Here is a 24,906-nt window from a genome sequence, read left to right as displayed (position 1 = left end):
TGTCAATAACATATCCTAAGTATCTGATACTCGGCATACCAAAGGAGCACTTTTCTTTGTTTGCATAAAGCCCATGTTCTTGTAAGGTTGAGAGAATTTTTTCCACATGTTGCAAATGTTCCTCCCAAGTTCTGCTGAAGATGAGTATGTCATCCAGATATACCACCACGAAGGAATCAGTGAATGGTCTAAGTATATCATTCATCATTCTCATGAATGTTGTTGGAGCATTTGTTAGACCGAAAGGCATCACTAGCCATTCAAACAATCCCTCTTTAGATTTGAACGTTGTCTTCCACACATCTGCTGATTCAATTGGTACTTGATGGTACCCCGATTTCAAATCAATTCTGGTAAAGAATTGGGCCCCTCTAAGCTGGTCCAAGAGGTCATCTATCTGGGGAAGTGGATACCTATTTTTGACTGAAATTTTATTCAAGGCCCTATAGTCAATACAAAGTCTCCAGGTTCCATCCTTTTTCTTTGCTAGAACAATGGGGTTGCCACATGGCGATGCACTTGGACGAATATGTCCCTTCTCAATCAATTCTTGTATTTGCCTCCTAATCTCATTATTCTCTAATACCGACCTATGGTAGACTGGTTCATTAGGTAATGGAGTTCCTGGTATCAAATCAATAGTATGTCTCACTTGGCAGTGTGTAGGTACCCTAGTTGGTAACTTAAACAGATTATCATATTTCATCAAAATTTGATCCATTGATTTTTTCTGCAGTGTTGTGGTGTTTGTGATGGTGTGGGAATTATAAACAGATTTCCTTTCTTCTTTAGAACGAATCATCAATAAAATGAATGTTCCCGTTTTGGCAACTAACCTCTTACATTGCTTGGCACTAATCAAAGAGGTAGTGTATGCAGGGCTTACCTCTGGTATTCGGTATTTCTGCTCACGTAATCTAATGGTCACACTGTGAGGCCTGGACTCATAAACACCATGTCACTGGTACATATATGGTTGTCCCAATAGAACATCACAAACATCTAAAGGAGCCACATCACAAATTACCTCATCTTTGAAAGGCTTTATGGAGTATGAAAGGCGACACTGCTGGTGCACCTAGATATCTCTTCCTTGACTAACCCATCCCATTGAATAGGGTTGCGGGTGAGTTGTTGTTTTCAGATTCAGTCTCTTCATAGTCTCTACTGATATTAGGTTCTTTTGACTTCCGCTATCAACAATAAAGTGCAGAGCTTTTCTTCCGACCCACATTTGTGAATGGAACAATCTCTCATCCTCCTCCTGGGGCAATATCCTTGTAGTAGCTACCGTGGCATATGGATCAGCCTCAATGACCTGTTCGTGATTTCCTTCTGTGCATGTTTCTGCCACCTTAGATTCTGCCTTGTCTTCATGCGTCTCCATCATTAAGCTTTTGATGGTTTTGCAATCTTTTGTATTATGCGAGGGACTCTTATGGAATTCACACCACATACCATTTTCTTGTGTCTTCTTCATACTCCATGTTTTTTTTGTGGGTGAATTGGGAGAGGGTTCCTTAGAGGTTTGTTTCCATGTAGTTTTGCCACCTTCACTCTTCCATCTATTGTTTGTGAAATTATCTCTCCTTCCTTTCTGTTTGAATTTCTCCTCAATTTTGGTAGCAAATTTATATGCACTAGGTAAAGTCTCTATGTTTAGGAATTCCATTTCGGTTTGGATGTACTTGTGGAGTCCACTCTGATATTTTAAAACTCAGTGCTTCTCAGAATCTCTGATGCCAAGCTTTGCTGTTAAGACATGAAACATATTAGTATATTCCTGAACAGTTTGGTCCTTCTTCTGTCAAAGCAATTGCCACTACATATATTTCTGTTCATATGTGTCAATAGGAAAATATTCTTCCTTTATGTGCTCCATGAATTCTCCCCATGTGGGTTTTTGATCAAAAATAAAAGTGCTGCCATTTTCTGTTGCCTTGGATGCTAACTTTGCTTCCCATGAATCTTTCACATGGTTTTCAACTTTTAGGAGGGCGAAAGTTATCTTCTCTTCATCTGAAAATTGATTGACAGAGAAATATCTTTCTAGTTTTGAAACCCAATCATCAACAACATTTGCATCGATCTTTCCTTGGAATGTGGGTATATCGAAATTCACTTGCACCTTGAATGGTGTATGCCCTATGAATGGTGGGTTTGCTTGTGACCCATGACTTTCCAACATTTGCTTGAACTACTCCATCATTTCTTCACATTGTTTTGCTAGTGCATCTTCAACTAATGTTTTAATGTCATCGTCTGTCTGCAACTTAGCCATCTGCGATCATGTGCGTCTCAAAGGAAGGTAGTCTGAAGGATTCCTTGTTTCCAAGCCCAATCTTTGATATGTTGATCGCATGTGATATGACATACAGGAGGGAACTTGCTCTGATACCACTGATCCGAATTATGGATTCAGATGACAACACCTGAGTGAGAACTTGCGGTATTGTAAATTCTGTTTACAAGAACCAAAAATCATAGAATTGAAGCAAGCCAAAAAGTAATCTATTTCATTCAAAAATCCAACATATAGAAGTTCATGAGATTCCAAGGGTCACAGAGACCTCTTGAGAATCGAAGCCCAATAGTCACATTTGTTTATTACATAATAAAATCTAAAAACTACGAAATTTTCAAAAAACTATATGAAACTTTATCCTAACTTCAACTAGACATAACTTTCTGCTCGGGACTCGAAACTACGAGCCGTTGATCTCGTTGGAAAGGTCTCCAAGAGATGTAGACCCAATTTTGAAAGAGAAGCTCTTTCGCCGCTTTCAAAGGCTAAAAATGCCCTTAAGACCTTCAAAATTGCAAAATACTAACATATAGATAAACTAAACTAAAAAATATATAATTCAAAAATTCTTCTGATCAAAAAGAGAGGGAAACATTCCTATCACTGTTTAGCTTAGGGGTCCCGCTCTTTTTGTTTGATGAAAACATTGCCGTAATACCCAACTCAACATGGAAACTCCTAGGACTGCACGTGCAACTTCTGTTCTGAAAGCTTCTAAAATCATGTTCTACCCATCAGAAGCTAGACTTGGTGTAAGCCATTAGAGAAAATTCATTCTTGTTAGGGGAGAGGGACCAGTAGTTGTACGGGGTTCAATAGTTGTTATAGCAATTGTGCATATAATATCCAGTCTTGCCACATATTTATACTATAAAATGTAAATAAATAATCCACATGTAAATTAAAAAAATGCCAAATGTTGATCAAAATGGACCAATACTTGAACATAAAAGAGCCTATAAATGTTATATAAAAAAAGCATAAATACATTAATTAACAAGTGAAATAGATCATTTTTTGTTTCAAATAAAACATCATAGCTATCCACTATAAGCGTGTCATTTATAAAATAAGATACTCACTTAAACAAGTACTGTTATCATAGAGTAAAAATATTATTCTTTTGTGTACAACTATTGGGGTAGCAATGTATATGCATTGGAGTATTTCATATTAGTAATTTGTCTTATCACAAATATAAAAGGTGAACGCAATAAATACCTTTTTTTTCTCTATGAAATGTGAGGGATTGTCCAAAGATTTAAGTGTTCAACAATTGGTCCCTTTGTGTTCATATAAGTTTTATTTTATATCATAATATGTTGTTTTTGTGCTCAACAATTGATCCTTTGGTGTTGGATATAAAAGTTAGAGATAACACACATTTATGATTACTAATAGGTATTTGGTCCATTTAAGTTTCATATAAGTTATATTTTACATAAAAATACGATATTATATTAATTACAAATGATATTTTTTAATTCAACAACTAGGGATTTTTAGATTAAGTTTTGGTCAAATCTTTAAAAAGTCATTTTTTTGACACTTCACACTAGACGTGTTATTTTGACAACTTGCATGATGAGTCACGCCTTCAAACCTTAGTTGTAGATAGTTAAGTGTCCATATTACACTTCTAAAAAAAATGGAGGTCTTACGATATTCCATGTGACGGCTACATGTTGATGAAGTTAGCCCTAACGACTACTGGTCCCTCTCCCCTACCATTATTTTTCGTCACTAACGATCTTCACAATTACTCATCACTTCAATAGTTCATGTAATGTTGTCTTCTCATGGTTAAGAGCATAAGTGATTATACAAACCAAAGAATCCCTTGCACAACTAACTAGATAATCTACTGGTCATTTAAGTGATGGCTAGTGATATAGGTTTTACAATTGTTAAATTGTTAATGTAGTATTGGAGATTTTCTACACAAAAACTTTGAATGTTTGAAGGGTGGAGCTCAAACAAGATAGGAATGGAGTAATCAATAAGGCAAGGAGGAAGTTGTTTATGATATAGTTTCATTTAGACATTTATCATTTAGGTACATAATAGTTCTTCCTTAAAATATGCTTAGGCATATACTTTATAAATATGTTCTTTGCTGATGAACCCATCTTATGATGCTCTTTGATTTATTTATTGTATACAATTTGATGTATCACTATTTAATTTATATTCATGGTGTTTGTGGCTTGGTGTTGTTGATAAACATTTTTGATAGATACTCATGTGATATTATCATTACAATGCTTACATTCATAACAACCTTTTGAGAATAATTAATATTTAAGACACCAATCAACCTCACCTCTAAGATATAGATTATTTGTTTCCTTTAAACACTAAATCGAATGTTGTCACTATTCTTTCAATGGTCTAGAATTAGAAGATGATATGATATGATTAAATGATAAATGGATGTAAATGAATTCCTTTAATATGCCAATATAGCATCAAATTATGAAAAGATGTTTTTAGTTGGTTCTAAGTAGAAAAAGTAAGGGAGGCCAAGTGACCAAATTTTTAATTTTAAATATGACATCAAGAAGAACAATTTCATAATTGTTATGACATTCTCATGATTAGAGACCTATTATAAGATCATAAATAGAATTTATATGACAATGGAGAATGGTTATCTAGGATTAGTGTGTAGATAGTCGTGATAATTAGATAAATTGACTCAATGCAGTATGCAAGAACCCTAGAGAGACAATGTTACCAACAAAGTTATCATTAAGGAATGGGGGTGGATGACCCAAATGGATCCTATAGTCATTATCTCAAGGAAGTCAAGTAGGTTAGGGTATAAGGTTTTTTCCCTTCTCTCTTGGGAACACTAATCAGCTATAAAAAGGAGGGGTCCTACACCCTTTATGGAAGAGAGTCAAGTAGGCTAAACTTATTAGATGGTGGGGGACATACAAAGATTTTAATAGAAACCCTCATTCTTTAGGTTAGTTGGCTAGATATGTGCACATAGGGATAAGATATAGCTATAAGAAGAAGATTGGTAGTAGATAAATGATAGGAAAGTGGGCCCAACTTTTAAAAGTTTGGACTATTTGTCATGATGTGCATGCATTTATAAGGGTTACAATTAACATTCTCGTCCTATATTATGATACTTTAACAAATGAATATCTTGGTTATATTTTATTCTTTAGTTCTACATAGGACGTACACATGCGCATATAAATCAATTCTTTGTGAGCTAATCAATTGAGGTTGAGTTTGAAAATTTTGAACTTGAACAATAATATTTGGTTTACTTGGGGCTATGTAGTAAGATATGGTAAATTGAAGTTAGAACCTAGCAAAATTTTCTCTATTATTTCTTGGCCCATTCAACAAATAAATATAGCTCCATAACTTTCTTTCTCATAAATTATTGCTCATTTACATCCGTTGAATTCAAATAACAAGACATTAACTTAAAAAAGGCTCCACAAAAATATTTCGATACACACAAAATAAAAAAATTAGTGAAGCACCCATTTTAGCCTTGCATGAAGTGGATGCCCATGGGCTTTGTGTTGATTTAAGATTTAAAGTTGTGCAAGATTATCCCATATAGTACTTAGTTTTGTAAGCAATTATGAATGGAAACATTACTTTTTCGAAAAAATAAAAGTTTCCCATCTCAACGACTAACCATTATTATATCTCTAAACCCAAAATAATTTGTAGCAAGAAAGGTATTCAAATGGATTCCTTGTTTCTTACAACAACATGATTTGGTAATATGTGAAAGAGAGGGTTCATAAAGAAATTGACAAACATGTCACCTTTATAAAAAATGGTTGCTTTATCTTTACACACCTTGTTGTCTAATCCACCAATTGCTTTGGCTCTTTACATAATTATACAATTGAATTCATTTTCTCGTGAGGTGTGTCAAGAGGATGATGCATATTTTTGGTGGGAAATTTAAGCTATCCAAGAGTGTTCATACTATGACACAAGAAGGTGGTGAATAATTTTTATATTAAAGATGTCCTCTACAAATAGGTCATATTTGTATTCCAAGATGTACATAAGTAGATTTATTTTAGAAGAACATACGTTGAAGACTTCATATCATTTTGATAGAGGAAAACAATGACATACTTGTAAAGATATGTGTATAGGCCAAGCACATAAATTGATGTTTTTAGGTTCCTCAAAGTTTATAGATTATGGAGCAATATTAATATAGGAAATCACAAGCTAGGGTTCATCTTATATTAGAACCCTTTCAAAACTAGGGGAGTAATTCAAAATGATCAATGAACCTTTATTTTTTATCATATGTTTTAAAAGAGATGAATTCTTACTTCCTGTAATATAATATTCATGGAAAAAAGATTGTATTATAGAATTATTTGGTCATGTATATGCATATTTTAATTTGGTTAAGTTCATTGTATGTTACAAGAATGCAAGGTTCCTTAGCAGATTTTGGGTGACTCTAGGATGAGATGCAAGTTTGCAAATTTGACCATTTTACATCCATTTATCTATTAAAACTAAAGTGGTAAATAGAACAATGATTTAGCTAATATAAATATATAATATAAGTAGTCTTGAGACATGGGAAGGAAGTCTCAAATATGTATTTAATATGATTTCAATAGACTAATCCATCAACTAAAATTTTAAAGCAAATTTGAATCATTAATACTAATTTTGAAGTTTTAAGTAGTTTAAGCTTAATATTATATAAGAAAATAAATTAAGATGGTAGAATCTTAAATAAGAGCCCCTATTTAGAAGATGTTAAAAATTTTAAGGGATCATGTGAATTCTTGTCTTATTCTATTTATAATACCATAAATTTATAAGTATGACAATTTTGTTACTTAAATATTAATTATTATTATAATTTTAAAATTTTAAATAAGTTTTTTAATTTTTTTATTATATATTATATATAATGAAAGATTTCACTTTAGTATGAAGATAATGTAAGTTTATATAATTATTTTTTAAACAAGTTCATGAATAAACTCTACTTACCATTAAATCACATTTAAAATATATTTTTACATATTATACATGCATTCAATATCATTATAAAATTATTTTATAAAAAAATTACAATAAAAATGATAATTTTTCTCTTACATTTAAATATTAAATAATTTATAATTAAAAAATTATAAAAGAGCTTCTTTTTTTTTTAATAAAATTAAAATAGATTCTATTTTTTATTCCTTGGAAAGCATATTATATACACATTTGCAAACATTGTGACTCTATTATATTAAAATTACAAAACATATACAATATCATATTGAAAGAATGCAAAAAAAATAATTGGTAATATAACACATACCTAGATGGTTTGAGTACCCCATTGACATCTTTCAATATGTTAAAATCAACTTTCTTTGATTGTAAAATATGAAACATATTCAAAACACCCTGAAATTCATAGAAAACATATTGAAATAATAAACTTAAATAAATAAATTAGTTATTGAAATGAAATAACTCTCAAAAGTTAAAAAAAATTACAAATAAATTTGATTATGCTTTCAATGTTCTCTTCATACATGCTAAGTTCTTTTCCACTACAAGATGATACTATGGAAATTCTCTTATTTTTATATTCTTAAAGTTAGAGTTTTTATGTGTTGGTTTGTATTTATTTGATTTTATTTTGTTAGTTTAATTGTTCTTAATTTGAATAGTTTTAAGTTGTCTATTTGATAGTTATTCAATAATATCATATAATAACTTTGTAAGTCCATATCAGGTAATATGAATTCAATAGATTCATAATAAATATATTTTTGTATTGAAAATGATTATTTTCACAATGTGACATTAAGTGAGGTTTATAGATTTTTATAATATTTTTTTAAAAGAAATCTTTAACAATAAAAAAGAAGAAAAATATTTTTTTACTTAAAGATTTTTTTCTCTCTTTCAAGTACCTCTTAAAAGGCAAGGTTTGATGTAGAGGATAATGTTTTGTTAAGGAAAATGGATATATATTATATCATTGAAAGCTCAATGTTCTAATCAAACACTTAAAGTCTTGATGTAGTTTGCATCAAGGTGGAGACATTATTAGTTTGATATCTAATTGTATTTTTGATATTTTTTTGTAGTTCATGATGAATTAGATTGTAAATGTTATAATCCTAATAGTTTTAATATCAATTAGTAATTTGATTACTTGTTTCTCAGTTTAGATATTAGCCTCAATTTATTATGGTACATTATAATTAAATGATGTGTTTACCCTTATGGCTATTAGGAAATGCATGTTGTACACCTTGCATAATAGAATAGCAATACCAATAATGTAAAAATAAATATTTTCTTATGGTGCATCTTAGAGATTTGGACACCACATAGGTTAGATATTTTTGGGGACACTTCTACATGACATTGTGTTAAAAAAATAATGTGGGTGTCACATTGGAAAAATATTTAATATGGAGAAAAATTAGCATGAAATATTTAATTTAGGGTCAAGGTTTTGAGGCACATGGTCTATGTAATGTCACTTGATAATTTTGTGCAATATTATTTCTATAAAGAAAACATATGAGTAGTTGTTGGCTAGGATTCATGAGCATCTTTTGTAGGTTGTATATGTGAGTATATGAAGTATAGATTGGGATGCATTACTACATGGTTTTCATTTTCTTTTCTTTTTTTCTTTTTTTTCTTTTTAATGAATAAGTGTGTTAGCATTCTATTAATAAGGTATAAAAATACACATTTTTACGAAAAACTTGGGTGGATACAACCATCACACTCCCAATGTTAAATGGGAAGATCTTGAAGAGCTTATAACACCATAAATAAAGCTGACTAACTGGTGAGAGAAACACTAGATGGAGGAGGAGGAGAATCTCAGTCATTTAGTTTACCCCATACATCACCGAGGTCTAGGGTGGCATCAGGAGCAAACCACCCATCATCTTCTTTATCTTTGTCCTTGTCTTTAGTGTGGGTATGATAAACCACTAGAGTCGAATGGTGAACCATTTTGAAGTTTCTGGATTGGCCAACTAGAGCCATCGCCAACCAATGACCTTGTTCCCCCAAAAGGAAACCCAATAGTGGCATCTATGGGGTGGGGAGGTAGACCATTGCCAAAAATGTCAAGATGAGACACTATGGCCACTAGAAGGGAAACAAGGAACTTGGGATATAGGGAACCAAGAGCGACAAGCCAAGAAACTCTGTCCGCGACACCACCTAGGAGGAGGAGAATGACCATGGGAGGTAGAGGGATCCAGAGGAACCCTGACAATGATGTACAATGCATTACCCCAATGATCAAGTAGCTCTTGAAGGTGAACCACCTCTAGATCCACCTTGCAAGCTTGCACCTAAATTTTTAGAGAAATATTCAAGCAAATGGTAGCTTTAGAGTAAAGAGAATAATTTGTATCAACATAGCAATGAGAAAAAGTTTCAGAGTTTTTACATTTCTATAAATTGAAGATAATTTCTACCCTAAAATAATGCCAAATTTGAATATACTTGAAGGGAATACAAGGTCAATCCCCCCAAAAGTACCATGTGTGAGGAGAAAAGATCTGAGTGAAAGGAACAAAAAAAATCATGAATCCAACTCCATAATTGTTGGACTTTGTGATAGAACCAAAATAGATGTTTGGATGAATCTAATTGTCCACATAAAGGACAATGAGGATCCCAAATACCCATATGCTCGAGATGAAAGCCCATGGGTAAGCCTTGGAAAAAAATACACTAAGCAAAGTGGGTAAGCTTAGGTTCAACAATAGCTGACTAGATATTATGAAATTTTTGTTGCCAAACTAAGAGAGATTATTTCAACTTCCATAAGGTGTGGTGAAATCCAACAATAACCCAGACGTGGCTTGTAGTTACATAAAGAAGTATTAGGAGTTCACTAACAATCCTTCCACCAAGGTTTTGAAGAGTGGACCCCAATTTTGTGAAGCATTTACATAGGGAGAACTATTATGATAGCTTTAAACATCTCTTAGTTTGGTCAATCGAGATGGAATTAGGAAATCAATTCATCACATGAGAAGAGACTCATGGTAGCTCTATAAAATAAATCTTAAGGAGTGCAAATGCTTTTTTTGTGAAAATGTAAAGCTTTAACTAAAGGGAGCCTTGCCAAAAGAAGCCCTTGATATTGAATAAGTGGAGACCACCAAAGGTTATGCTAGTTGAAGGAAATCCCTTCCCTAAAAATAGAGCCAACCCATTGAAGCCATGACTTAATAGCTTCTTCAGCGTGTAAAATACTCTTGGCAACAAAAGTACCCTTGATATGCATGACTTCCTTCATGAGAACAAGGGTCTAAAAACCAATCCTCCTTCCAAGCAGGTTTATTGACTAGAAACCTAGAATTAATACAATAACAAAGAAGAATATTGCATGCCTCGTTGCTATAATTGGCATGGATAACATGTTTGACACAAAGAGACAAACCTTGGTTCTAAGTAGAGAGAAACCCAAGACCACTAGATTGTCATGGGAGGCAACAAACTTCTAGGCCACATGATGGAACCCCTTGTGGTTATTGAACTAGGTCTAGAGAAAATTGTGCAGGATTTTCTCAATCTTCAAATAAGAGACCTTAGAAGGCACCCAAAAAAAGAAATAATAAACATGGGTAGCTACAAGAATTTTGGAGCAATATTGGAATTTTTTTACAAGGGATAGTGACTTAGTAATTTAGTATGTGAGCTTCTTCTAAATTCTAGTGAGTGAGACTCACATTCCAAAGATCCATAGGAGAGGCTTGAAAAGAAAAGGGAATTCCAAGAAATTTGAAGATTTCCTTATGACCAATCCACTTCCAACCATAGATGAGAAGCCAAGGCAGCACATGGAGAGCGTATTGACAATAATGTTGATTCTTGTATCATTGAATGGTCAAGCCATATGCTAGGTAGAAGGTGTGAAGATTCTACAGTGTCTCCTTGATATATTTCTCCTCTTCAATGTGAGTAAGGAATGAATTGAATTCATAAAGTGACCATTACCCATGTCCGGCTTGTAGGAGATAGAGTTTGCCAATAAATAGACAAACCCTTAAGCAACAAGAACATATAAATAGGGTGTAAGAGGGAACCCTTGCTAGATGGAATGAAAAATATTGAAGGCCTACGAGTAGCGGCCATTAATGGAAATATAAGTAGAATAATTTGCAAAGAGAATACTGATGGTTTGAACAAATATGGGGCTAAACCTCAAGGCATGGAGCATGGAAAGAATAAGATGCCATTCCATGCAATCATAGTCTTTGAAAAAATAAATTTTCAAGAAGATTGCTTTATGTTTAGAATTCCTCACCCATTCCATACCCTCCTAGACAACAATAACAAAATCCAAAATGAATCTGGATTTGATAATTACCATTTTCTCAAGACAAAAAATCTGAGGAAGCATAAGACAAATCTTTAGAGCTAAAGCTTTGGTGATGATATTATAAGAAACATTGAGTAGCATGATCAATCACCAATCGCAAATGTCTTCAAGATCATCAAACTTAGGTATGAATTTATTATTTCCTCTATTGATAAACTTTCTATAGAGTTGTTATGAAAAGCTTCAAGGTAAAGGTTATGAAGATAAGAAACCCACATAGTCCCACATAGCTTTGTAAAATTCACAAGCGAAACCATCACACCCCACAAATTTATCATCAAACATATAATTAATTGCTTCCTTAATGTCCTCTAGGAAGAGTAATTGGACACAAAAAAAAATTGTTCTCAAAAAAGCCTATGCATGACAACTTGGAGGCAATCCTAAAATGTAAAATCTCGCTCAAGAGAGGGCTGCTAAGAAATGAAAACCTTCTTTTAATGGAAAAATTTTTTTGGAGAGAAGTTGGTAGCTCGAAAAGCACCAACTAGCCTTTCTTAACTTTTTAATGCCTTGGGAGGAGTGACAAGCTCTAAGAGATAGGAAAAACTATTCAAATGCAAGATCGCCCAATTTAAGCCAATGCAATCTAGCTTTAATTTGAGTGCCTCTTATAGAATGATAATTAGCAATTTTCTTTTGATGATGAAGTTGTGCCACATGAATCTACAAGGTGGGAGAAAAAGGATATGAAATGTAAGTTCTTTTGTGGCACAATGGAGATTCAAGGTGGTGGCCTTGTATGATCTTCATCTAAATATGATCAGTTGATGACTATAAATGTGAAGAAAGCGTGAGGTGCACTAGATTGCATGATTCCACTAGGCAATCCATTTGACCTGTTGAGTAAGATGACATTCAAGATTCCAATCCTATTATATGTGGACCAATGTAGGTTGGTGAGTCATCAATAAGGCATTAAAAACAAATTGGGAGTTGGAATGAGACATTTGTCCCACTTGCAATTCAATGTTGAACTTAATGGGAAGTGGTCTAACAAGATCACCTTGAGAAGAGGTATAACCAGCAAGGCACTGCAAGAGGCAAATGAAAAAATATTATGTTGAGATCATGGTATGATCAAGACATTTAAAAAATCTATCATTTCTCAATTCCAAATTACTCTACATATGTCGAATGGCCTAGGAATGACGTCAGTGTAAATTAGGGTCATAAAGGCCCAATTTATTGTACATCTAATACCATGCCTTGTTTTTGCTAGTTGTCCACCAAAAAGGAAAGGTACCATATTTATCATATGACACCTTGATTGTATAGAATTTTTCATAAAAAAACCAAGTAGTTGGGGGTGTTGAATCACAATTCACCTCCACAGAGTGGATCTGTCAACATCATTGGAAGCATAAATATTAATGATCCTAAAATAGCAATTATGAATATTCATGAGGATCCAAACAAGACATTGATTCGAATCGGGCCTATGGTCCACCATGCAAGATTGTCACCTTGACACAAGAAAGGTGACAACTCCATGAATAACCTCATGATTGGAGGTAAAAACAAGGCCATTTGGCTAAATAACATAACATGTTGTACAAAGCATGAAGATGACAAATTTAACTTCCCGATGACATAGAACATCAGCACCAATTTTTTTTTGATGAGTATCTTGCATTAAATACTTCTTGGAGGGGTGAGTTAGACCTTAAACATTCCAAGAGAGTAAATTCATGGATGAAAGTCTTACATATCATCCTTGTTTGTCGAAGAGGAGAAGCGACTCTGCAAAAACTTTGAACCCATTTGAAACATTCCATTTCTCCATTTTTCTAAAACAAACTTTCCATCTTTCAAATACCTTGTTAAGCTACAAGAGTAACACAAGATGGATGGATAAGAAGAGAGCACTAATGCTGGCCAATGTGTTCGCACAAACTCTAGTCAAATAGAAACATCAAGATAAGCGACAATAAAAATATCTTTCCCTTTTTAGGAGGATTTGAAATAGCTAGTTGAGGCTGCACTATAGCAAGCTCTTGAATTTTTCCTTGAACATTACCGACAGAAGATCCTTTACCCTTACAAGTCACCATAGTCCATTTTTCCTTAGTTTTGTGAGCTTCAGAAGCTCATCAAGGGTCAAAAACCTGTGGAAGAGTCTTGACCATGGGGACCACCAACAAAAAAATCCTAAATTTTGTGCTCCAAGTATTGCAACTAGAAACAAGTTTGGGGAAGATTTAGATAAAGCACTTACTGAGTATGACAAAAATTTCCAATTTTAATATCAATCGAGTCCTTGAGATCCCTAGAAAATTCGGCCTCCACACAACCATTTTTGGGGTCGATCTTGATAAAAGTGGTTTGCCTCAACATAGATAACCTTCCTCAATGAAGAGGCAATTGTTGGAAGAATTCCCACAAGGTAAAGGAAGAGTAGGAAACTCAATACAAACTAGCACATGGATTTTCTTATCATTCAAGATGGAAAAATTTCAAGTCCATAGCCAAAAAACTAAATGGGATGATTGAACATACCAAGGGCCATGTTGAAGGATGGCTTGAACATGGCTAACTTTAGAAAACAAAAAAGAAAGAGCCCCTTTAGTGATGGTTTGAATGCCATCCAAGTAGACCCCATTGAGGGGCCTATTTTTTTGCAACCCAATCCTATATAATGTTGTCAATGGGGGACCTCCCAACAAAGTAACCAATAAAAGTATGTTTCTCTAACCATTAACATGTAGTATCAAAATCCAATATGGGTAAAACCATGGTCGTGGGAGTTTCAAAATGCATACCTCGTGAAAAAAAATTGAAACAAATTTTCAAGGACACTTTCTCGGAGGAGAAATGATTAACAAACATCACACTATCAACACCAGTAGAAAATAATAGGTTAAAGATAGTCAAAGCCATACAAATCAAGGCTTAAAATTATTGAAATAAATGTGGCATTACGTAAGAAAAAACTTTAATGCAAGGCCAAGTTGCACATACAAAGGATGAAAATCCTAGCAAATTTAGCCTCATTTTCTTTTTCACATAGAGGAATGAAACTAGGGTGCTTGATTCTTTATAATATTTATAAGAAAACTCTACAAGTCTATGATAATTTTGTTATTAGGATAACACATTGAGTTGTGTGGGTGTTTTTGGAGGCTAGGTTTTTCTCTTGAGAAGGTTTTCTTAAGGTATATTTGATGTTATCTCGTGGTATGTTTATCATTCTTTTGTATCATGTATTTTGAATAATTATTTTGTATAATTTCTCTCATGGGGTTTATGCATAAATAGTTTGGATTACTAAAAATTTACTTTTATTTGGTATTAGATTTTGGTTATTAGGTTTTGGGAGGAGAAATCTTCTTGATTTTCAACCTAGGTATGAGTAGAAGCTTTTTCATACTTGAATACATGATTTTGTAGAAAAATAATGAAGGGATTTTCAAGATTTTAAATGTCTTTATAGATTTAGGGTGTTACAAATCTAGGTTTTTGATTTGATTTGAATAAATTATGTTTTTGTTAGGCTACTTTTGTGAGGGTTTTAGAGGTGATATTATAGAAATGATCCCTTCATCTAAAATAAACATCATTTTTGGATCTAGAAGGACAAAGAACCTATAGATTAATATAAACCATTGTGGAGAGAATGGAATTTTACCTTTTAAAAATATAATTACTTGAAACATAGATAATGTACGAGATAAATAGGCCTATAATGTTGACTTTACAATTTGTAAACTCCATAGGAGAATGGGCTAAAAAAATCCATGAAAAAGTCGTTGATATTAATAAATAATATATTGGTGCAAGTAGATGAGAAACCTATCAGTCACCATTTACTGACATGAAAAATGAAAAAATCTTATCATTCATCTATCCTAGGATGATGCCAAACATTGAGAAGACTATTTTAGCAAATAAGATGATGTTATCAAATGCATTGTAAATTTTTAACTCTAACAATTTCACATCATGTTTAACGCTAATTTTAGCACATATGCTTGATCATGTTTGAAAATGATTGTTCAGGGATTTGTAACAAAAACTTTATTAAATTATTGGTTATCAAACCCTTTGAAGCACAAGTTATTCTTGGACTAGGACGCTTAGCACCCCTGTCCTGATGTTTTCCCTCTAAATTTTGGGAATTCAATTGTTGGCCTTTGATAATCTGAAAACCTAATCTTGTTTGTCGACCTTAGCTCAAATTATTATTTTTGAAAGCTATGATCTCATATATAAGGACACCATTTCTCATTCATAAACTAGCATGCATGAAGTTGATCTCTAGAAAATATTTTTGAGCTAAAGAATCTCCAAGGACTATTGGTATAAATGAATCTCAAGCACATTTTTTCTATTTAATTATAGTGAGGTTATTAATTGTTGTTTTCTTATCTATCATCATTGTCATGTTACTGCACTAACACTTGTAGTAATTTCAAAAGAGCATTGAATCACCACCTTTATGTGGAGCTCCTTGAGTAGGTTTCATACCTAAGGTAATCTTATCATTTCAATATTTATCAAGCCTCTATCTTTGTGAGGGCATGCATTTTATTTCATCATTAACATTGTGGGGGAGGGAACACCAATGTGAGGTTTGACTTAGGCAAGACCCTATACAACACAACCATTTTCCTCATTTTTTATGTGTACGGATTCAGATCTCTTTGTAAGGAGCTACAATAAGGTGGAGAAAACATTGACACACATTTGTAGATTTTGAATGGATGAAAACCTTGAGACTTAGGCACCTAGTGTCCTTGTGTTGCCATCTTGAGTTATATTTTTAAGAGACATGTGTATAAAGGTTCCTAATCCCATTTTGGCCATCTCCTGAGCACTCACAATTACCAAAAATATGAACCCAACACTTCTATCCTACATATTCAGCTCCATGTTCCACTTCCATGTTCTTCTCCATGTTCACATTCTAGATTTGTGTTATTGTTTCAATATTTTATATTGTATTCCCTGCATTCTATCAAGTTTAGTCATTTAGGAATTGTTAGCATAGTTCATTCATACACATTTCACAATCCTAATCTTCACCACTGTAAGGAATACTAAACACCCAAGCAACCTAGGCTCTCTGGCTTAGGTTCTCTTTTTCATATTCTCAATGACATGTGGGAATATTGAGTAGCCTAGGATCACTTTTCTTACATTTCAATTAGCCACTAGAAAGGTGACACCAACATAACATTTATTTGATGAAAAGTTCATCTAGCTAAAATATTTCTTCTCATCATCTAAATATTTTTAAACTACCTTTGAAGCCTGCAATTTGTTCTTTATGCCTAAGAAAAAGTCATTGTGAAGTGCAAAAACCATCCTTTATAGATATAAAATTTATTTTTTGAAAAAGGTGGTGAATTTTCCCATGGAGAGAGAGGTGGAGGTTGTATTACATAGTGTAGAGACAACATTGTGGCATGGTGGTTGTTTTTAATTGGAATCAGTGGAGGTGCTACTACTAAGCTCCATTGAGGATAGTTGTGACTAGGGATTGGGGTCTCATGCAACTAATTGCACTTCTAGACATATGTGTCATCCTTATTCAAGGACTATACCATATGCATTTTCAATAAATATTATTTAAAATTTAAAAGTCAATACAAGATATGTGCATAGGTGATATAGGTAGAACACAACATAGTGGTATGGTGGTCATATGACTATATAGATATATAAAAACTATAGACATTTTTATAGGATATTTCAAAAAATATTATATGGTACACATATTAAAATCTATTACGTTTATAGTTGATTTATAAGTTTTTAGACCTTTCAAACTCAACAATGAGGTTTGTTTTTCTCTAGGAGGCAATATATGAAATGACATATTAAAAATACCTATATAAGTGAAGAGGCATACAAGTTTATAGATATTATACCATGTAAAAGTTTAGGAAGTCACTCAGAAGCGCCAAGAATTCTACAAAGCCAAAAAAACTCTTCTATAGATAGATTTGGAATATAAAACATAGATTCCCATTAATGGATCAATAACTCTTATTGGTATGACATACATGCAATAACAAAGAACATGATCTAAAAAAAATGCAACTCAAATATGAAACCTACAACCAACTTGCAACATCTAAAGTAAATGAAAAGAAAAAAAGACATGTCCTTTGATATAACAATGTATGTAGACACAACAAAATGAAAAGTAGGGAGGGGAGTAAGAAAAAAAAAGAGAGAGAGAATAGATAACAGAGCAAGATTATAAAGATAGGACATAAATGAGGAATATAAGTAATCCAAAGAGACAATGCATATAGTAGACTTTATACTAAAGTAAATCTACCACAATTTTGTAGAATGATTATATGTGGGTGTGTGGTTAGCATATAAGGGTAATCAATGATTATGTGTATTTAATATAGTTTACTTGTATTGTATTCTACTAAACTTTATTGCAATCCATTGTATTGATTCTACTTCTCATCTCACCCTTTACACTAGCATAAAAAATGAAATGTTAAAGAGAATATGCACAAATATTCAATCTACACCCTCTCTTTCACCAAAATTTTGGTTCCAATATTGTGACCCTAGTAAGAGGTAATAAATGCTTAAAATTTAGAAGTAAAGAATTGTTAAAAGAAAATAAATATCTATACACAAAAGAGGATTATTTAATGATATGTAATATAGAATATACTAGGTCCTATCTTGTGAGAGGGGGTAGACACGTAGGGGATGATAAATTGAAAGGGGGATTCTAAAAAGTTGAGACTGCTAAAGTAGGTCTTCAGTAAGCTATTGGGCATGACTAAAAAATGTGATTGAAATTTCAAATCAAAAGAACATATGAATAAGGAAGATAACAAGAAACTGAGAGAGTGTGTACAAGATATTGTAATTGCCATGGAAAAAAAAGAAAAAAAAAGAGAGAGATTGGAACAAGTAAAATAAAGTTCAAAAAGATATTATAGAAGAATATAAAAGGTGAGAGAAGTAGAGTCAAAGTGTACTAGGAGGGTTGGTATTGAAAATGTCAAGGCTTTTGGGTAAAAGCACAAAACTATCACATTTCGGGCCAACTTATCAACACAAGTGAATTTAAGTAATTCTAAATAAAATTTAATTTTAGTCAAACATATGGTCTATATAGATTCATTATAGCTAAGTTCGGTACGATTATATGGGTAGAGGGGTTTGGTGGGAACCTGGTATCCTACAACTATTCCAATTGGAAATGTCTACTAAATGTATATATTATACCACTTTGGGTGTAATTACCAAAAAAAAGTAAAAATTAAAAAAACTCAATGTTTCAACAACTCCTACTCTTATAAATAATTTTTTTTTTTTGAAATGTAAAAATACCCTTTTATAGATCTATAAGTGAATTTTCCAAAATTTATATCTTTTAATATTTTAATTAGTTTTAATATTTAATATTTTATTTTTATTGAAAGTAGGTCATCGACACTAAAATATAAGGTCAATTATCATGTCAAGGAAAAATACTAAAATTTATTTAAAATTTATGAAAAAATTATGATACAGCAGAGTAAAGAATCTATGTCAAGATGATATAAATGTTTTCTAAATTGGATACATAATTAAGACAAAATGTGGTGGGAATTGGAAAGAGTTATATTTCAGCACACACAACTTTTCAAATTTATTGAAAAATATATATTTATAAAAAATAGTAAAAAATATATCCATGTACTAAAGTTTCAAGTTATCAATATACACAAAAAAATTGAAGAAAAAAAGGTAAAATTTACTAAATAAAGTGTGGCGGCTTCTATAACTTCAATTTCAGCATTTCATTAGCAACTAAATCATAGTGTTTACTTTATAAAAAACTACATTCAAATAATTTTTAAATATTTTTAAAAAATGACAAATATAAAATAGACAAAAGAATATAAATTTTATTAGTTTACATAATTTCAAAATTCAAAACATATATTTCACTTTCTATTGATTAAATTTAAAAAGTTGAATCAGCATTGACCATTTTCTTTATAAAAGTGTGACACAGTTTTGTACTTTTACCATTTTTAAAATGCAAAAGACTTAGAACATGCTAGGAGGGCTACAATTGAAAGTGTTAAGGATAAATAAAGTTGTTGATTCAATCAAAACTCACACCATAGAATTCATTCTCATTATTGAAAATAAAAAAATACAAATATCATAACCTTCACTAATCCCACTTCCCTCTCAAAAGTGAAAAATCATATTCTAACACTACAATTCCCTACCAAATCTTTCTTAATATGAATTTACTATTCTTGGCAATTTCTATCAATTTTTTAGCTTGCCATTTTTTTTAAGCAAATATGAATGCTTAGTTGCTTGGCCACGAAAGTTTTCATTTATTTTAACCTTCAGTAATCCTACTTCTCTAAAAAGAGAAAAATCCTCTTCTAATACTACAATTCCCTACCAAATATTTTCTAATATTAATTTACTATTCTTGGCAATTTCTATCAGTTTTTTTAACTTGTCATTTTTTTAGTAAATCTGCATGCTTAATTGCTTGGCCATGAAAGTTTTCATTTATTAATGAAGTAATATTAATCGTCAAATTTCTAATCTAATCACATATAAAAGTTTGAAGCTAATTAAACATCCAAGTTGGGAAAAAAAATAGAAAACTCATTAAGACTTTAATTTGAAGGCTTAGAAGATTGCAATGGGTCTTGAAAATGTGTTGAGAATTTCACAAAATAAACAAGTTTGGTTTTTATCACACTTAATGATGCTTCTCCATGTAACATTTTAACTCAAATGGACTCTTGAGTTAAAAGTTTTGGCCTCTGAAAGTCCTTGCACCACTCTCCTTTAATTGAAAATAAATCAATTCATATGAATTTATTTCTTGGAACTTATGTCACTTGTCTTGATGAACCTTCTTTGATTCCCACTATGTAATCCGTGTGTTATCTTCCTAGGCTATCCTTCCCACTATACCATATACTTCCTATACTAACCTTGTTAAGTGTATATTGTATTCTTGAATATGTGTAATATTTTTCTTTTTCCGATTTGGAACCTTTTTTTTCAATCCAATCCTTCCTCGCCTTATTCATCATGATCTTCTCCATAAAAATCATATAAACAATAAACATTAAAGGTTGGAGAAATATTAAAATTTGTTGATAAGTCTAACTCATAAGAATTGTCATTAATCTTCTTTGTAATATTAAATGGATAAATTTTCTCATGTTTTATCTTGTTGTAAGTTCCCTTAGAAAGCCCCTCTCTTCTCAAATAAACCATCACTAACTCATATTTGTTTAATTTATGTCATGCACCATCATCTATTATAGTTTTGTACTAGTCATTACTCTCTTGTAGTTTCTATTTTACCTCTTGCTATAATTGTTGAAGTTGTTCTGCATATGTTTCCATGTCATAATTAATCTTATCTTAAATTAATAGCTATACCAAGTTTGAAATTCTCTTAGGATTCTTGCATAAAAATTTGAAATGAAAATTTACTTGTTGATATATTTAATGATGTTATAGGAAAAATGGGCTCATCATCACCTATAACACAATTACATCATTTTTCCTATAGCACATTGCATTAGGTGATGATGAGCCCATTTACTATGATGATATAAATGGGCTCATCATCACCTAATGCAATGTGTTATAGGTTATCATTTGTTCCACTAAGTCTAGGTGTAAGTAGTTGTAAATAGTTAAGTCCTCATGGATGAGTAATATCGGTCTCACATGCTAACACCGCTAGAGGGGGGATGTATCCCAACACTATTTAGTTGGAGGATCAATACATATTGTTCAAGAACACCATGTTTTGTCTCATAATAGCATTGATTGTTGGTATTTTGGTATGGTTTTGTCATTGATGTCAACACCTACTAAATACACCTACTTTGGAGATCCAGCAACATTCACCGGCAAACAGTAAACTGTGCAAATAGTTAGCAGTATATGGTTAACTGATAGGATATAATGTTGACTGGTACCTGCAATGACATGGAAGACACTTGGTAATGTCGAAGACATCACGTGGACACTTTATTTTGAAGTAATAATCATTGGTATATTCTTATTTGCATATTTGCTTTTACCGGCAAATAGGTCCAGGTTATCTAGGGTTACACCGACAGGTTTATCTTTTCTAGATCAGCATGGCACGCTATGGAGATGATTTATTATTCTTGTAAATGCATTAAGCCGACATGTTCAATTGGTTATTGCATCAGATATTGTATTGTTTGTAAAATGTTTTTATTGTAATATCTTGTAGAGCCGACCTACTAAAATTGGTCTTAGGGTATGGTATAAATGTAAGATCTTATTTGTAAGATCAAGTGTGGAATGCGAAAAAGATTTAAGGAAGGGTATATGCAAGATCAAGCAGGGATATACACGAAGACATCATTTGAAGGTGAAGTTAGGTTTTTGTAGAAGCATATCAGCATTACACCGGTACTGAATCCAACATATGAAGATGCTATTTTGTGCAGTACATTCTCATTGGATTTAACCATCCAACTGTAGTCAGTGTGACTCCCATTTGTGATCGAGCAGTGAGCTCTAGGCTGTTGGCCTTTCTGCATGTGCAGACCCCTCTTTGTACACTTACTATCTGCAGTAGTATCATCTGATTCTGGGTAAGGTTTCCCACCGTGTTTTTTCCCCTTACAGGGTTTCCACATACAAATATTGGTGTCATGTGTTGTGGATGACTTTGTGCTTATGTTTCATGCATTAATTCTTACCGGTACAACAATTTTCTGTTAACACTGTCTACCGGCATACTTAACTGATTTACCGGTATTAAGCATTAAGTTGGTTAATAAGTTTTTGGTTTGAATTTATTTGACACTGATTCCCCCCCCCTCTTAGTTGTCTCCAGGACCTACAATTGGTATCAGAGCCTAGTCCTCTTTTTGCAAAAGTTTAACAACTTGAGGAGATCCAATGTCTACTAATTATTTCAGAAAGGATAGTCCTAAACTTGATGGAACCAACTATGGGATATGGAAAATTAGAATGGAGACACATCTGAATTGCATTGGTAAAGACATCTGGGAAGTTACTAAGAATGGTTATACTGCTGCTGTAGCTGGTCAGACTGCTCCCATTACTTTAGATAAAGATGAAGAAAATGATTGCAAAGCAAGAGAAGCACTTTTGAGCGCATTATTAGATTAACAAATCATGGGATTATCAGATAGGTCCACTACAAAATCTATCTGGGATCATTTGGAAAAATTGAATGAAGGGGATTCCATAGTCAAAATTGCAAAACTTGAAAGCTTCTGAGTCAGGTATGAACATCTGAAAATGGAAGAAGATGAAAGGATTTCTACTTTTATGGAAAGAGTAAATGAAATTGTTTTGGGTATCAAATGTTGTGGAGGAACCTTGAGTGAAGATGAGATTGTTTCAAAAATCTTAAGAGGTTTGCCACCAGCATATAAAATGAAGGTTACTGCTATAAATAAGTTGAGAACAATGCCTAATACATCAGTAACTAGGGATACATTGATTGGAAAACTTTCAGCTTTTGAAATTGAGGAATTTGGTCCTGTTACTACTATAAAAACTGATTTGGCCTTCAAAGCATCAACATCATCTGCTCCATTCTTTGAAAAATCAGACTGGAGAGCCTTTTTTGCAAGAGAACTTGAAGAAACCAGGAAGGAGAATGAAGAGCTTGAAGAACTTGAAGCACTATTTGCAAGAAAAATGCCAAAAGGTCCAATTGGAAGTAAGTATGAAGGTAAGGCACCCTTTAAATGTTTCAACTGCAATAAGATTGGTCATATGGCTTCAAGATGCCCTGATAGACATGCTAGACTAAGAGAAGAAGCTAGAAGGACATACAAACCTAATCCTAAATATCAGAGATACAGATTTAAGAAAAACAAAGATAGATCTTGTTACATTGTTGATGAAGGTGTGACTGATGATTCTGATGAGGATCCAGTAGACAACGGATGGGTCTTTGTTGCTATAACAGAAGATCAACCAGTACCTATTGCTCAATCGATAGAACAAGCCCTAGCAGCTAAAGTTGAATCAAAGGATGAATGGATTATTGACTCATGATGCTCACATCACATGACTAGAGACAAAGGTAAATTCTTGAACTTTCGAGAATACAATGGAGGTTTAGTAAGATTCGGAGATGACAAAGCCTGTTCAATCAAAGGTAAGGGTTCAATATCTCTTGATGGTAAACATAAAACTGACAATGTCTACTATGTTGAAGGATTAAAACATTATCTTTTAAGTGTTGGTCAATTAGTTGAGAAAGTTTTTCAGTTACAATTTAAAAATGGAAAATGCAAAATCATGAATAGAACTGGTTTGGAAATTGCAACCGGTAATCAGACTAGAGGTAATATCTTTCATTTGAATAATAGTGAAAAGGCATGCTTAATTGCACATATAGATGAAAGTTGGCTATGGCATAAAAGACTATGTCATGTAAATTTTGATTGCATGGTAAAAATCAGTACTTCTAAGGCAGTTAGAGATCTACCTAAAATTGTGAAACCTCATAATACAATTTGCAAGGAATGTCAATTTGGAAAACAGGTCAGAGCTAGTTTCAAAAGTATTCCAGAAAAATCCAATAATGCCCTTGATTTAATTCACACTGATTTATGTGATCCAGCTAGAACTAAAAGCTTACAAGGTGATAGATATTTCATGCTAATTATTGATGATTATTCTAGAATGTGTTGGGTTACTTTTCTTAGAGAAAAATCAGAAGCACTTGGGAAGTTCAAGCTATTCAAAGCAATGGTTGAAAATGAAACCAGTAAGAAAATTAAATGTTTAAGATCAGATCAAGGAGGAGAATTCACATCTAAAGATTTTAATACATTCTATGAAGTAAATGGAATCAAAAGACAGTTATCAGCACCTCGGACACCACAACAAAATGGAGTTGTTGAAAGGAAAAATAGAACTATTTTGGATGTAGCAAGAAGTATGTTATCAGAAGCAAATCTACCACATGTGTACTGGAGAGAGGCAGTAAGCACTGTTGTCTATACATTCAACAAAGTTCACATCAAAGGTGAAACTAGTAAGACCCCTCATGAACTATGGTTTGGTAATACTCCTACTCTTAAGTATTTCAGAATTTTTGGAAGTAAATGTTATATTAGAAGAGATGAGTATATTGGCAAGTTTGATCCTAGAAGTCATGAAGGAATATTTCTTGGTTATTCATCTAAGAGTAAAGCATATAGATGTTTTAATAAAAGAT

The 24,906-nt window shown here is 32.6% G+C and overlaps 1 protein-coding gene across 1 annotated transcript in view; it reads right to left on the bottom strand.

Moving 5' to 3' along the window:
- Positions 1 to 24,906, bottom strand: part of LOC131076779 (ABC transporter G family member 35) — a 152,618-nt gene that overhangs the window by 107,522 nt on the left and 20,190 nt on the right. Inside the window, exons 3-5 of the mRNA XM_059214035.1 lie at positions 22,586 to 22,605; positions 20,698 to 20,716; positions 7,638 to 7,690 (exon numbers count right to left, since the gene is read on the bottom strand). Of these exons, the coding sequence (XP_059070018.1) occupies positions 7,638 to 7,690; positions 20,698 to 20,716; positions 22,586 to 22,605 (92 nt within the window). The remainder of the gene's footprint in view (positions 1 to 7,637; positions 7,691 to 20,697; positions 20,717 to 22,585; positions 22,606 to 24,906) is intronic.

This window comes from Cryptomeria japonica, chromosome 11 (genome assembly GCF_030272615.1).
Source record: "Cryptomeria japonica chromosome 11, Sugi_1.0, whole genome shotgun sequence".
Taxonomy (NCBI): Eukaryota; Viridiplantae; Streptophyta; class Pinopsida; order Cupressales; family Cupressaceae; genus Cryptomeria; species Cryptomeria japonica.
Note: the sequence above shows the minus strand (reverse complement) of the source record. Positions and strands in the feature narration are given on the sequence as shown.